The sequence below is a fragment of the Suncus etruscus genome, chromosome 10, assembly GCF_024139225.1.
Source record: "Suncus etruscus isolate mSunEtr1 chromosome 10, mSunEtr1.pri.cur, whole genome shotgun sequence".
Lineage (NCBI taxonomy): Eukaryota > Metazoa > Chordata > Mammalia > Eulipotyphla > Soricidae > Suncus > Suncus etruscus.
Genome location: NC_064857.1, coordinates 36,314,793 through 36,329,015, shown reverse-complemented (window position 1 = coordinate 36,329,015; position 14,223 = coordinate 36,314,793). Strand labels below are relative to the sequence as shown.

The window sequence follows — 14,223 nt, the reverse complement described above, 5'->3', positions numbered from 1 at the left end:
AAAAACAAAACAAAACAAAAAAAAACCCAGGTCATAAAGACCAGGTATAATATGAAATTACTATTATTTTTCTCAAATAATATTGTGGTTGGGGCCAAAGCGATAGCACAGAGATAGGGTGGTCACAGAAGTGTTCCCCACTTCTTAAAAGAAAATACAAATGAAAATTTTAGGAAATGAATATTATGAATACTACTTCCAAATAACTGCTCATGTTCATCACTGGATAAATAAAAAATAATATAGGGACCAGAGATAGCCTGGCACAGTGGCCGGCAACTTTATTTTTCAACTGAGCCAAATCTCACAAAAACCACGATTGAAATTTATTTTGAGAGCCACACAGGGCGCGCACTGACAGAGGCTAGGAGCAGAGTCGCCGCCTGGCACACAAAAGAGCCAAATTAAAAGTGTAAAGAGCGGGGGCCTGCGCGGTGGTGCTAGAGGTAAGGTGTCTGGCCTTGCCAGCGCTAGCCTAGGAAGAACCGCGATTCGATCCCCAGGCATCCCATATGGTCCCCCAAGCCAGGAGCAACTTCTGAGCACATAGTCTGGAGTAACCCCTGAGCATTATTGGGTGTGACTAAAAAAAAAAGTGTAAAGAGCCACATGTGGCTCGTAAGCCGCAAGTTACCGACCACTGTTCTAGCAGGTAAAGTTTGTATGGTGTGACCCAAGTTTGATTCTTGGCATCTCAAGTCATTCCCCTAAGCACTACAGGAGTGGCATTGCAGCATGAACCTGATTCAAATCATAGCACCTCATATGGTCCTTTAACCACCATCAGATGTGACCCAGAAACAAATACAAAAATGAATCTTTTAAGATTATGAGAGCATAAGAAATAAGAAATTTTTCTTCCAGGTGACCTACCCTACTCAATCCCTGATACCGCATATGGCCTACATCCCCTCTTCCAAGAATCTCTAAAAGTGACTCTGAGCATAAATCCTTAGTATAGCCAGGTGTGGCCCAAACCCCTCTACCCAAAATAAAAAGTTCCAAGGCCTGTAACTCATTAGCAGAGTGCTTGCCTCATGTGTATAAATTCCTGAGTTTGATCCCTAGCATGAGGCAGTGGTAGTTTAAGCATGAGGACAGAGAGATGGCTCAAAGGACTTAACATGTGCTCTGCAAGCAGGAAGCCCTGATTTGGTCCCCGGTACTGCATGACCCAGAGTACTACTGGAAGATGACCACCCCCCCCCCAGAACATATCCACAAGTGCACTCTGCACCACATATGTGGGCCAAAAGCAAAGAAAAACCTTAAGTTTTATAAAGCTAGATCTTAGCAGTTCTTTGTTGCCTATTCTACCCAAACTGATTCCACATTATAGCATGTAGAGCATTTTATACTCACAGAACTTCAATTTCTTTCTTTCTTTTCTTCCTTTTATTTTTTTGGTGGTGAGGGTGGGGTAGGGTTGGGCCACAGCTTTACTCCTGGCTCTGCACTCAGCAATTACCGCATATACTCGAGTATAAGCCAAGTTTTTCCTGCAAAATTTTTGTTGAAAACCCGAACTCGGCTTATACTCGAGTCATACAGACTGAATCAAATGCACATAAGTCTCCAGCTGTCTTCTGCCGTTTGCTGGAAGGGGCATGCTTCAGCTCAGTCCACAAGTCACAACTAAGCTGAAGAGGCGGTGGCTGAACTGAACTGGATGCCACTGAACTATTTAACCCACAATATTCTGCGCTTTGTATGAGACCAACAGCAGTGATATTTGCGAAGTCAGTGATGATGACATTGTCTATGCTGATACCCTCACATCAGATACAGTTGAAGCTGTTTGGACATATAGATGAGGAGGAGGAATCCAGTTTTGAAGGATTTGAACCTTTGTGATTTAGCTTGATTATCTGTTAAGCTACGGTTTTCTGTACTTTAAAGTTTTAAAGTTATTGTTGCTAGTTAACCTACTGATTTGGGGTATATATTTTTATTTCTGAAATTGATCAGTGGCTGCTGCATTTTCCACCTCAATTTGCACTCAAGTCACTAAGGTTTCCCAGTTTTTAGGGTAAAATTAGGGGGTCGGCTTATACTCGAGTATATACGGCACTCCTAAGTAATGCCAGGGTTCAAATCCAGCGGTCAAAGCAAGTGCCTTACCCATTATATTATCTTTTTAGCACCAGCTTCAATTTCTAAGTTACAGTAACCCAAGAACTAAATTTGAGTGAAGAATGGAGGTTTGGGTCTGGAGCAAATTGATCCTCAGTACCCTATGAAGATTCTCACAAACTTCTCACAAACTTCTGAGCATAGAACCAGGAGTAAGCCCTTAATATTGCACATCGTGGCTCAAAAGAAAAAAATGAGAGAAAAAAAAATGAGTACCAGAGAAATAGTACAGGGGATAAGCTACTGGTAAGACCCTGGTTTGATCCCCAGCACAACATGCAGTCCTCTGAACAGATGATAGGAGTGATTCCTATTCTGGCTCCTAAGAATCATGATTATGCCCTAAATATCTAGGGTGTGGTCCAAAACAAAGGCAAAAATACAAAGAATTCTAGCAACCAGATTCCAAATTTCACTCATGAGCTGGAAATAACTCAGCACAAAATCTCAGAATTCCAGCATAGAGGAAATCCTCTTCCCCCAATCAGAAACCATACACCAAAAATAAAATAAATCACTTAAAAAAACATTAATTTTTAGGGGGCCGGAGTGATAGCACTTTGGGTGGGGTATTTGCCTTGCACTCAGCTCACCTGGGTTCAATCCCAGACATCCCATATAGTTCCCCGAGCCTGCTAGGAGTGATTTCTGATCACAGAGCCAGGAGTAACACCTGAGTGTGGCCCACCCCGCAAAAAACAACAACATCACATCATTTTTTTTGCTTTTTTTTTATTTGTTTGTTTTTGCTTTTTCAGGCCACACCCGTTTGATGCTCAGGAGTTACTCCAGGCTAAGCGCTCAGAAATTGCCCCTGGCTTGGGGGGACCATATCGGGCGCCGGGAGATCGAACAGCGGTCAGCACTTGCAAGGCAGACACCTTACCTCTAGCGCCACCTCACCGGCCCCACAAAACATCATTAACTTTTAGTTTCTACTTAGTCTAGCGCAAAACCTGACAAGTTTTAGAAATCTATGACCTTTTCCCTTATTTACAATATATATAAGCACCCTAGCATCAGATAGGTTCTCTAAGAAAAAAGTTACTATGATCTTCTCCAAGGCACTGCCAATTTCCTGGCTATTATCTCACACATACAAATACAGTCAACAACCTTGGCAGCTACCTAAACTTCCCACTGGTTTTACTAGCAGGTGGTTTATCTGGCCTACATCCTCCACTTGATTTCCCACTTTTGTTATCTCTGAAGGTCAAAATTGGAGCACTAGGCAGATGGTAATGGAAGGTAAATAAAATGAGATGTGTAGTAACAAAAAGTCTTACTTTTAAAGCAAGCATGATAGGGGTCAAAGCATCAAAGTACAGTGGGGAGGGTATTTGCCATGCATATGACCAACCAGGTTTGATCCCAGCAATCTAAGCATTCCAGGAATGATTTCTGAATGCAGCAGTGGTGGCCACAAAACCAAACCAAAAAGGATGATAATCCCACTTCTACCTGAGACAACTTTGGTTTTGGGACATATCTAGTGATATACTTAGGGATTACTTCTGGCCCTGTGCTCAAGAATTACTCTTGGGGCCCGAGAAATAGTACACAGAGGGAAGGGTGCTTTCCTCACAGGCAACAGACCAAGGTTTGATTCCCAGCATCCCATGGGGTTCTCTGAGCCCATCTGAAGTGATTCCTGGGTTCAGAGCAAGAACTATAATCCCTGAGCACAGTCAAAAAAATAAAGTCCAGGGCCCGGAGAGATAGCACAGCGGTGTTTGCCTTGCAAGCAGCCGATCCAGGACCTAAGGTGGTTGGTTCGAATCCCGGTGTCCCATATGGTCGGTCCCCCGTGCCTGCCAGGAGCTATTTCTGAGCAGACAGCCAGGAGTAACCCCTGAGCACCGCCGGGTGTGGTCCGCCCCAAAAAAATAAAATAAAATAAAATAAAAAATAAAGTCTTAGCAGTGCTCAGGGGACTGTATAAGATGCTGAGGATCAAACTTGGGTTGTCACCTGCAAGCACCCTACCCACTATTCACTCTATGGCCCTAGATAATGATTTTAAAAGATAAGTTAAAAAACGAAGAGATAGGGGCCCGAAGAGGGAGAGATCCAGGACCAAAGGTGGTTGGTTCAAATCTCGGTGTCCCATTTGGTCCCCTGCGCCTGCCAGAAGCTATTTCTGAGCAGACAGCCAGGAGTAACCCCTGAGCACGGCCGGGTGTGGCCCAAAAACAAAACAAACAAACAAACAAACAAAAAACTAAAGGGATCCAGAGAAATGGCACAGAGGGTAGGGCATTTGTCTTGCAAGCAGCTGACCTGGGTTCAATCCCTGGCATCCTATATGATCCCCAGAGCCTGAAAGGGGTCATTTCTAAGTGCAGAGTAACTCAGTGTAGCCCCAAACAAAAACAAACCAACATGAAAGAACTAAAAGCCCTGTATTTAACTTGAATATACGTATAGGCAAACTGTCAGGTAAGGTCAATGTCAATGATTTAAAATTCAGGATTGGGACTGAAACAACAATAGCATTCACCTTTCAAGTGGCCAATATGGGTTCAATCCTCAGAACCATATAGTCCCCAGGTCTCCAGGGTGCACAAAGCCTCCTGAACACAGAGCCAGGAGTAACTAAACACCACTAGGTGTGGTCCAAAAACAAAACAAAAAAACTTTAATCCAGGATTGGAGAAATAGTACAGCGGTAGGGTATTTGCCTTGCACGAGGCCAACCAAGGATGGACCCAGGTTCGGCTCCTGACATCCCATATGGTCCCCTAAGCCTGCCAGGAGAGATTTCTGAGCACAGGGCCACAAGTAACCCTGAGCACTGCTGAGTGTGGCACCCAAAATAAATAAATAAAGATATCTTTAAAAAAAAACAACAAACTTTTATCCAGAATATTAACTTTGAAAACAAACATTCAAATTTAAATTCAGTGATTAAAAACAGTTTTCTAAACCAAGGAAAGTGGCTCAGTGGCAAAGACTAGCTTTGAAGGCCCGCATTTAATTACCAGCATTGAATGGTTCTCCTGAACATGGCCAGAGCATGGCCAGGGAAAGATTCCTCCTACTTTGTACTAAGACAAGAGTAACAGCCTCTGAGCACTGTCAATTTAGGACCCAAAACCAAAAAATAAATAAAAACAACTTTCTCTAAGTTGATCTCCCTATGAATGAACTCTGGGATCTACCCTCAAAAAAGTAACTTGAATTATCCATAATGCTTATGAAAAAAATTATCTTTCAGAACACCCTAAATACTACTTATTTATAAAGTAAAATTCTTTTTTTTTTTAGTTTTTGAGCCACTCTGCAGTTCTCTGGGCTTGCTCCTGACTCTGTGCTCAGGAAATCACTCCTAGCAAGACTGGCAAACCATGTAAGGTGCCAGAAACCTACCCTGGGTTGCTACATACAAGACAAACATCATATACAAGACAAACATCATAACTACTATACAATTGTTCTAATCCTAGAATCCTTTACTCTTAAGGGATTTATAATTAGATATACGACAAGAAAAACACACAAAAAAAGAATTCTTGAGGCCAGAGTGATGGCGCAAGCAGTAAGGTGTTTTGCCTTGCCAGCGCTAGCCCAGGACGAACCTCAGTTCGATCCCCCAGTGTCCCATATGGTCCCCCAAGCTAGGAATGATTTCTGAGTGCATAGCCAGGAGTAACCCCTGAGGGTCACCGGGTGTGCCCCTCAAAAAAGAAAAACAAAACAAAAAATTCTTAATAGGCAATATTAAGGCCATATCTAAGGCATATCAAGGCATAAAAAGGCCATATCTAAATTCTAGGATCAGGTGGCCAGAGGGAGAGAGTAAGCTGCTTGTCATGTGGTTGACCTGAATTTGATACCCAACAGTACTTTAAAGTTCCCGAAGCCCCACCAAGAGTGATCTCTGAACACTGAAAATGTGGCACTAAAACTGAAAAAAAAAAAAAGAACTGAAAGAAAATTAAAATAGGGGCCGGGCGGTGGCGCTAAAGGTAAGGTGCCTGCCTTGCCTGCGCTAGCCTTGGATGGACGGCGGTTCGATCCCCCGGTGTCCCATATGGTCCCCCAAGTCAGGAGCAACTTCTGAGCGCATAGCCAGGAGTAACCCCTGAGCGTTACCGGGTGTGGCCCAAAAAAAAAAAAAAAAAAAGAAAATTAAAATAAGTAAAACCAAATTCCAGGACCAGAGGTCTCAAAGCTATTCCCTATCATCTCCACTATGGTAACAGACAAGGCGATAAAAAATTTCACCGTCCCTCAACAAAATTAAGTTATATCATGAAATGATGTTATGAAATGTAAAGTCTATATTGATATGGGCTGGGCAGAGAAATCAAAAAGCTAGAAAACGTTTTGCAAGTAGGAGGCCCAAACTGGATCCCAGAGACCACATGATCCATAGCATACCTTCAGGAATGACCATCGTCCCAAAGAATTGAGCTGAGAATAACCAAGCAAAGCCAGGTACAGACCTACATGCCTGATCCAAAGGAAAAGAAAAGCCAATACTAATAGGAATATTCTGAAAATCAGGATCCAAAAGTTTGTGGCTTTGTTCAGTAGCAATAAAACAAAAATCTTCCTTAATTATTAACTAAGGTTATTAAAAAGCACTTTTATTTAATACTTGTTTAAAACTAAGAACATTTACTTTTAGTTTTAGGGTCACACCTCACTGTGCTCAGGACTTACTCCTGGCTGTGTTCTGATTAGGTGACCATATGGGGCCCCTGGAATTGAAACCAGGATGGCAACATGCAAGGAAAGCACAGTACTCCTTATACCATCTCTCTAGGACCTAAATAGCACTTTTAACTCAGGACCGAAATTAAAGTCACTAACTGGGGCCAGAGTGATAGTATAGCGGATAGCATGTTTGCCTTGCACATGCTCAACCAGGGCTTGATTCCCACATCCCCTATGTTCCCCAATAGCTTTCCAGGAGTAACCCGAGTACCATGGGGTGGTGGCCCAAAACCAAAACAAAACAAAAAGGTCACTAATCTACTTTATACAGGCCAATTATAAGAGACTGATTTTACTTATTTTCTATTTCCTTCAAATGCATTTCAAGTACTGCAAATATTCTCTAGTTGGGGCTAGAGTGATAGCACAGTGAGTAGAGAGTTTGCCTTGCATGTGGCCAACCGATTTGATCCCCTGCATCCCATATGATTCTGAGCCTGCCAAGAGTAACCCACGTGTCATCAGATGTCGCCCAACTCCGACCCAAATAAGTATATAATATTAATAACAATATTCTCTAAGATAGGTTTCTGCTCTATGTGAAGAATAAGGTGGTCTGTTTTAATCTGAGTTACTCCTTTTGCTATTTTTTGGGGGGTTTTTTTTCGGGACACACCCGTTTGATGCTCCAGGGTTACTCCTGGCTAAGCACTCAGAAATCGCCCCTGGCTTGGGGGGACCATATGGGACACCGGGGGAATTGAACCACGGTCCTTCCTTGGCTAGCGCTTGCAAGGCAGACGCCTTACCTCTAGTGCCACCTCACCAGCCCCATCCTTTTGCTATTTTTAGAATAACACAAGCCTCTCAACCAGGACCCATAGTAAATTTTATTATCACTCTACCGTGTCTGGATTTCCTTCCAGAAGTACATTGATGGCTCGGTTAAGATCTCCATTGCAGTCATGTAAAGCAATGACACATTCATCCTGGTTCTTGCCTGTAATATCAATCAACTGAAAGAGAAAGATCAACAACCATCATGAACAAGTTTGCATTCTTCACAAAGCTAGGTAAAGAAAAGGAATATATTAATTGCTGGGGTGGGAAGAGTACAGGCATACAATGCAGAATTGCTGTATTCTAGTTCCAAATCTAAACAGCAACACTTAAGACTGAGGAGAGGGGGGCTAAAGCAATACCATAGCGAGCAGGGCACTTGCTTTGTATGCAACAGACCCTAGTCTGATCCCTAGTATCCCAGATGCCCCAGCCAAGCACTGCCAGGAATGACACCCTGAAGTCAGAGCCAGGAGTTAATCCTGAGTATTTACAGGTGTGGCCCAAAAATAAACAAAACAAAAATAAGATTGAAGATACAACCAAATTAAAAAAAAAAGAGCAAATAAGCCATCTAATAAAGAATAAAATTTAAAAAATACATGATTCATCATATCACAAATTACCATATTTTCTAGATATAATAGTTTTAGTTGTTATAAAACAGCACTAATAAAAATCACTTAGGACCTGGAATGATATAGTACAGCAGGTAAGGCACTTGCCTTGCACACAGCCAACCAAAGTTCAAACCCAGCATTTCATTAGTTCCTGAGCATCAACATCAACAGGAATGAATCCTGAATACAAAGCCAGAAGTGACCCCTGCGCACCAGCAGTGTGACCCCGCCCACATCTGTCCAAAGAGGTATGATAAAAGTAGTTACTGGCTCAAACTACCAAATTTTTAGTCATACTGATTTTTTAATACTGATTGTAAAAAGTAAACTGGTACTCATTTATTTTATTTAACTTACTTTAACACTGAGTTCTTTTTTCACTGTTTAGGGCAAAATAAGACACTTACTTGTTTCACCTTTTCCTCAAAGTCAGCATCATTATGGTCCGAAATCATCTGTGCAAGTCTAATTTGTTCTGCAGTGGCCTAGGAATTGAGATGAAATCAAGACATGGTGAAAAGGCAACAGTTTAGAAAAGAAGCTCCTAAACTCAATCGGCCTACCATACTTTGAAGAAATTGTTCTGTATTCCTCCCCACCCCTTGTTTCTTAGAGCAAACAGAAAACACTCTTTCATTGCACCTAAGGCTACTCCACCTCTCCAACTTTCCACCCCCACTTTGGGAAATAACAATTTAAAAAAGTCAGGGCTGGAGCAATAGTACAGTGGGTAGAGCGTTGTTTACCTTGCATGCAGCCTAGCAGGGTTTGAGCTGAAAGTAACCTGAGTGCCCCCTCCCCCAGCTAAGAAGTCAATATCCATCTTATCTCTCACATCAATTTCATATTCTTATAAAGACCACTTTAAGCTATTTCAACCAGCAAACTGATGAGAGAAGCTACCACTATTTCATGAAAAAGTCCCTTAAATACAAACTTTTCCACAAATATTCAGAGAAAAGGCTTTCCATGAGCTGGTGAGGTAGGACTGCAGGTAAGCACATATATGTACGTATCTCCAGCACCCCCACCCCAAAGACATTTTATCTTGTGTTTGACAACACAGCACCTCATATCAATGTATTTGAAAGCTAACCAATGTTTTCTTCTTTTTCTTGGAGAAGAAATACAGACAACTCTTTTTAAGCACCCAATCTTTACAAGATTCCAAGAATTTTATCGTCTCCATTAAGTTTAAAATTCTCAGAAATTCCTTTAAAATCAAGCGAGAGACAGGACAGTGGATAAGATACTTGCCTTGAATGCAGCCAACTAGGGTTCTAGCACAAGCATCCAGATGGGCCTGAGCACAAGCTTAGCATACAGAAAGCTTGGGTTTGGTCCCAGGTGCCACATGCATGGTCTCACATGCATGTCACAGGTAAAGGTACTCAAATGCATGAGCACTGCTGAGAGCAAATCCTGAGAACTAGATGTAGCCCCCAAACTGAGCAATGCTCTAGGTTCTTTCATTTAATTCTAAAGGAACACAAAGATGCTTGGTACCGAAATCCTAAGTACCAGCTTAGGCCTCAATGAAACAAAATAAAAATAGGTCAAGTTAGGATTAAACCTGAAAGAGAATCCTATGCCTTGCACGTGGCCAACCTGGGTTCGATTCTATATGGTTGGTCCCCCCCAAGCACTTCTCGGACTAATTCCTGAGTACAGAGCCAGGAATAACTTTTGAGCACTATAGGGCATGGCCCAAAAAAGGAAGAGCAAAGGAAAGAAGAAAGGTAGCAAGATAAAGGTCGCCAAAAAAGGGAAGAGGATAGAAAATGTAGGGGGGGGGAAATATTGTTGAGGCTACAACAGGCTAAGCATGCTTGAGATAAAGAAAAAGGAAAGGCCACCTTGAGATTAAAGAATAGCAGTTGCATACATTTTTATAACCCTTGGCATCACACAAAGCAAAATACAGGCTGGGACAGAGGGAAAAATAGCACAAAATAAAAAGCACACTGCACATTTAGCCTGGCCACTCCCATTTTGATGCCCTGCACTAGCTGCTCCCCCTGTCCCAATAGGAATGAACTCCTAGTCCAGACCTGGATGTGTCCCACCTCAAGAAAGAAAACCCTCATCAAAATCCCAAAACACACAACACTGCTGCTGGACTGCATGGAAAGCAGCATCAACAAGCATCTAGTGTCCAGAGGCTCTATCCCTTGGCTCTTTACCTGTGGCCGCTGCTTGTGCTGTGTCTGGTTTTGGTTTTGAGGTTGTTCCCAGTTTCCCCGGGCTCGGTTAGTGCCCACTGACGTCATCATTTACAGTATATACAAATAACAGTATTTACAAGGTAGAATACTGAAAGTTAAAAAAAAAAGAAAGGGGTTTAGATGTTTCATTCAAACATTATGTTTTCAACCTCTTTCATCAGCACCTTCACCTCGTTCCTTTCTTCCAAAGGAAAATAAAACACATGGAGATTCACTGCTCTTGATACAGGTAGGTAAACTGAATCCTTAGGATATAATAACTCTTAAACCTTTTTTGTGTGCAAAAATATGTAGCATGTATAAATGTGTTTTTTTTTAATTATAGATTATGGTTAACTAGTATCCTGTCAGGCTTTGTGAAGTTCTGCTGCCTAGAAAGTAAGAAAAGCAATTGCTAACAATCAGTAATGTATATTCTACATAGGAGAAAAATATCTTTAAGTGCCTTCAACAAAAGGAAAGATAATCAAGATAAGCAATTTATTGGTCTACACTCCATCATTTCAAAGGCTGAGTCCTCTGAAGACAACTTAGAGTCCTTGAAACCTTGTTTTACATAAGTTGCATGTAACCTCCACCCTTTGGGGAGTAACATCTCACACTTAGCCTTTGTCATTTCTCACTCTCAGGATGTGATAAGGGGTGGGCTTCAATAGCCTTCAAGAAGTCATGTTTCAATGTCGGTGAACTTTCCCAGAATCTCAGTTCTCTGGGTAGAAATGACAACATACTGCTTTTGGTCTGCTAGTCCACAGTTTCAAGAAACCAGAGTTGTAATTACTCTCCACCACTCACCTTAATATATAGAGTCCCAAATTTGTCCCAAACCAAAAAGCATCTAGCACAAAGTTTTATTTGGAGGGAAAGGCTCTTGAGAAATGTTAACTTTGAATCATCATTGCTGCATGCCCTTGTTGAGTCAGTCTTTAAAGAGACACAGGATATACAAGGCCTTCCCTAAATCATAAGTCTTTAATATAATATTTCTAACGAGAAAGGACTCTACTGAATTTAAGTTTCCTTCATTCATAGAATAATGCAATCTCAGCTGCTGCATTTAGTAAACAAAGAAAACATTCATCATGTGATGGGTGATCAAAACAAGGCTATTTTGAATTGTTTTGTCCCCTTGCAAAGCTGTTTATACCTTTTCTGCTTTATATTTATTTTTTCACTATTGAATTTGGGTTCATCTTAAATTACCCAGGAGACACTGCTAGAGTGGGAGAGAAAATGTGGGCTTCCATTAAAAATATATATTAGGATTAACTATCAGAGAAGCAAATTTTACCCATTTTTGGAAAGAAAGCAGACATCCCTGTAAAATAAAGTTATAGTTACTCAGGGTATCAGTTGCAGATCTTTGTTTCTTTAATGCAGACATTATGATCAAAAATTCTACATTGTCTACAACCAAGACTTTTTCATTATTTGCAGCATTGGGAGCTGAACTCAATTTCCCACAATGCAAGTTCTTTCCCACTGAGCTACATCCCCCACCCTGACCAAGACTTTTAAGGCAACATCAGAACTGAATGTTAGCAATTGCCCCTTACCCCATACACATGAACACACAGAGACCTGGAAATATTTCAAGCTAGCACAGAATTATTTGCTATAGTCCGTTTTTCCAGGCTGACAATATACTTGTTTTAACAATTAAAAAAAAAAAAAAAAGTGCTATTTAACCAGGTACCCCTGAGTTCAAATCAACCAGGAAGGGAAATAGAGGAAAATTATGCTTAATTGGCTTTCAGATAAAGTTTCTAATATGGGACTAGCCGCTCCTGTAACTCACAAGTACTGAATATTTTCTAGTCTAGCCTGCGTGTAATTTCAATGTTTGAGCAAGAGTTGTAACGCAGATGCGAACTGCATGAACCATAGTCCTAAACTAGTCAATGATACATATTAAAGACATCTTGAAAGTTACATAGGTTAGGGGAGAGAAATCCTCCGAATCACTCTTGCTATTAGTTTCCATATTATTTCTTGCAAATGCTTTGAAATTTCCGTGTGACTTAAAATCTTTTTACCCCCTAGATAGCAACTCTGAGCAACAGGTCTGAATTTTAAGTGATCTATCTGGATGACCGCTGGAAAGCCCAGAATTAGCAAGCAGCCTTTGAGTAACAAGCAGAGACACCTACCCAGAGTTAGCACAAGGAGACAAGAAATCTGAAGTTGGCTCTCTTAGGAAACAAATATTTAAGGAAATAAAGTGACAAAGGATTGGACACCCCCGGAGGAAGAGCATTAAGAACGAACAAATACAGGGTTCATCACATAAGTGCCTTCGACCACATCTTGGAAAACCAGCTACTTAAAAAAAAAAAATAGCCAGAGAAATTTTAAAGAAAAAAAAACAAATAGCAAGCATTTATTGAGTATCTACTACGTATCCAATACTTTAGAAAAAAAATAAATACAAAAGCAGTACGACTCAGGTCACTGCCCTCACGGAGCTCACAATCTAGTCGGTGAAGACAATTCAGAAACTGGGGCTGGACTAGGGGGGCGGGATGGCCTGCTACCTCCAAAGAGCCGAGGAATTCTCTAGGCGCTCCTTAAGACCCCAGTCTCCCACCTCTCCTGGACCTGGCTCCAAGTGGGAAGCAGTCAGTCAGTCCAGGGGAGACTTCCCAGACCCACACCCGCAACCCAGCAGTGGGCCCACCGACTCACCCGCACCCAACACCACCTGACAATCCCATCTTTGCGGTATCTAACGGAACAGGGGGTCCAGCCGGAGAGGCGAGGCGACTTTGGTAAGGCTTCATTTATTAAGTTAAGCCTTCACCCTACCTCTCCTGGGAGGGCCCAGCAAGATCCCCCTGCAACATGCCCCAATACAGGCCCAGATCGTGGGGAGGGGGAAGAAGTCTGATGGGGGAAAGGAGAGAGGGAGGCCAAAAACCGAAATAGCTTTTTCTCCCCGGGCATCTTGGGGGGGGGGGGGTGTGCTATCAGAGGCAAGCAAAGGGCTATTAACAATGACCAAAAAAAAAAAAAAAAACCAAAACAAAACAAAACAAACGCCTATCCTGTCTTGGGGCTTTTTTTTTCTTCTTCCACAAACACCCTCCTCCACCAGGGGCGGCCCAATGCCCAGAACCAGAGACCGGCAGCAGGGTGGAAGGGAAACAAACCAGCGGCCCTGCCTTGTTTGTGACATCGCCCTTGCACGGGCCAAGTCGGGGGGAGCCGTGCAAATTCGGGGTGTCCCCCTTCCCCGTCCCGATCCATCCATGCAGCAGGAGAGCTCTTTCTCTCTCTCTTGGGAAGCGTGATCCCCTCGAGCTTCCCCGAGAGGGGGGACCCCCCAAATCACTCAGCAAGCAGAACTGTGGCAAGGAAGTGGGGGGGGGGGATGAGGATCACCCCCGTGTCCAAGGGGAGGAAGGAGGAAACAAGCCGAGTGGCGGGTGTCGAGGGGGGGGATCTGCTGACAAAGGGCCGGGGCCCGAGGGGGGCCGCCAGAAGCCCACGCGTGGAGAATTGGGGGGGCGCACCCCGTTTTGGCTCATCGGGGGGGGGCAATCGCCTCCTTTCCCTTCCCTTCCCCTCCCACCCAGCACCGATCCAGCCTCCGCACTACGGGGCCACACATGGGGGAGTCTGGAGGAAGTTGGGGGGCAGCCCCACCCGCACCCCAAAAACACCAGGCCCGAAGTGGGGGGACCCCGGCCCCATTCCCCCACCAGCGGCCCAAGCTCCCACGGGGGGCGCGGGCCCCAGGATCA

General features: G+C 43.0%; 1 protein-coding gene across 8 annotated transcripts in view; it reads right to left on the bottom strand.

Moving 5' to 3' along the window:
* The window catches only part of UBAP2L (ubiquitin associated protein 2 like), a 55,987-nt gene extending 45,419 nt beyond the window's left edge, over positions 1-10,568 (bottom strand). For all 8 annotated transcript variants that reach the window (XM_049782198.1, XM_049782199.1, XM_049782200.1 and 5 more), the window contains exons 1-3: positions 10,439-10,568; positions 8,663-8,740; positions 7,701-7,811 (exon numbers count right to left, since the gene is read on the bottom strand). In XM_049782198.1, coding sequence (XP_049638155.1) covers positions 7,701-7,811; positions 8,663-8,740; positions 10,439-10,528 — 279 coding nt within the window. In that variant the 5' untranslated portion in view covers positions 10,529-10,568. The remainder of the gene's footprint in view (positions 1-7,700; positions 7,812-8,662; positions 8,741-10,438) is intronic.
* Between the last annotated feature and the right edge of the window lie 3,655 nt (positions 10,569-14,223).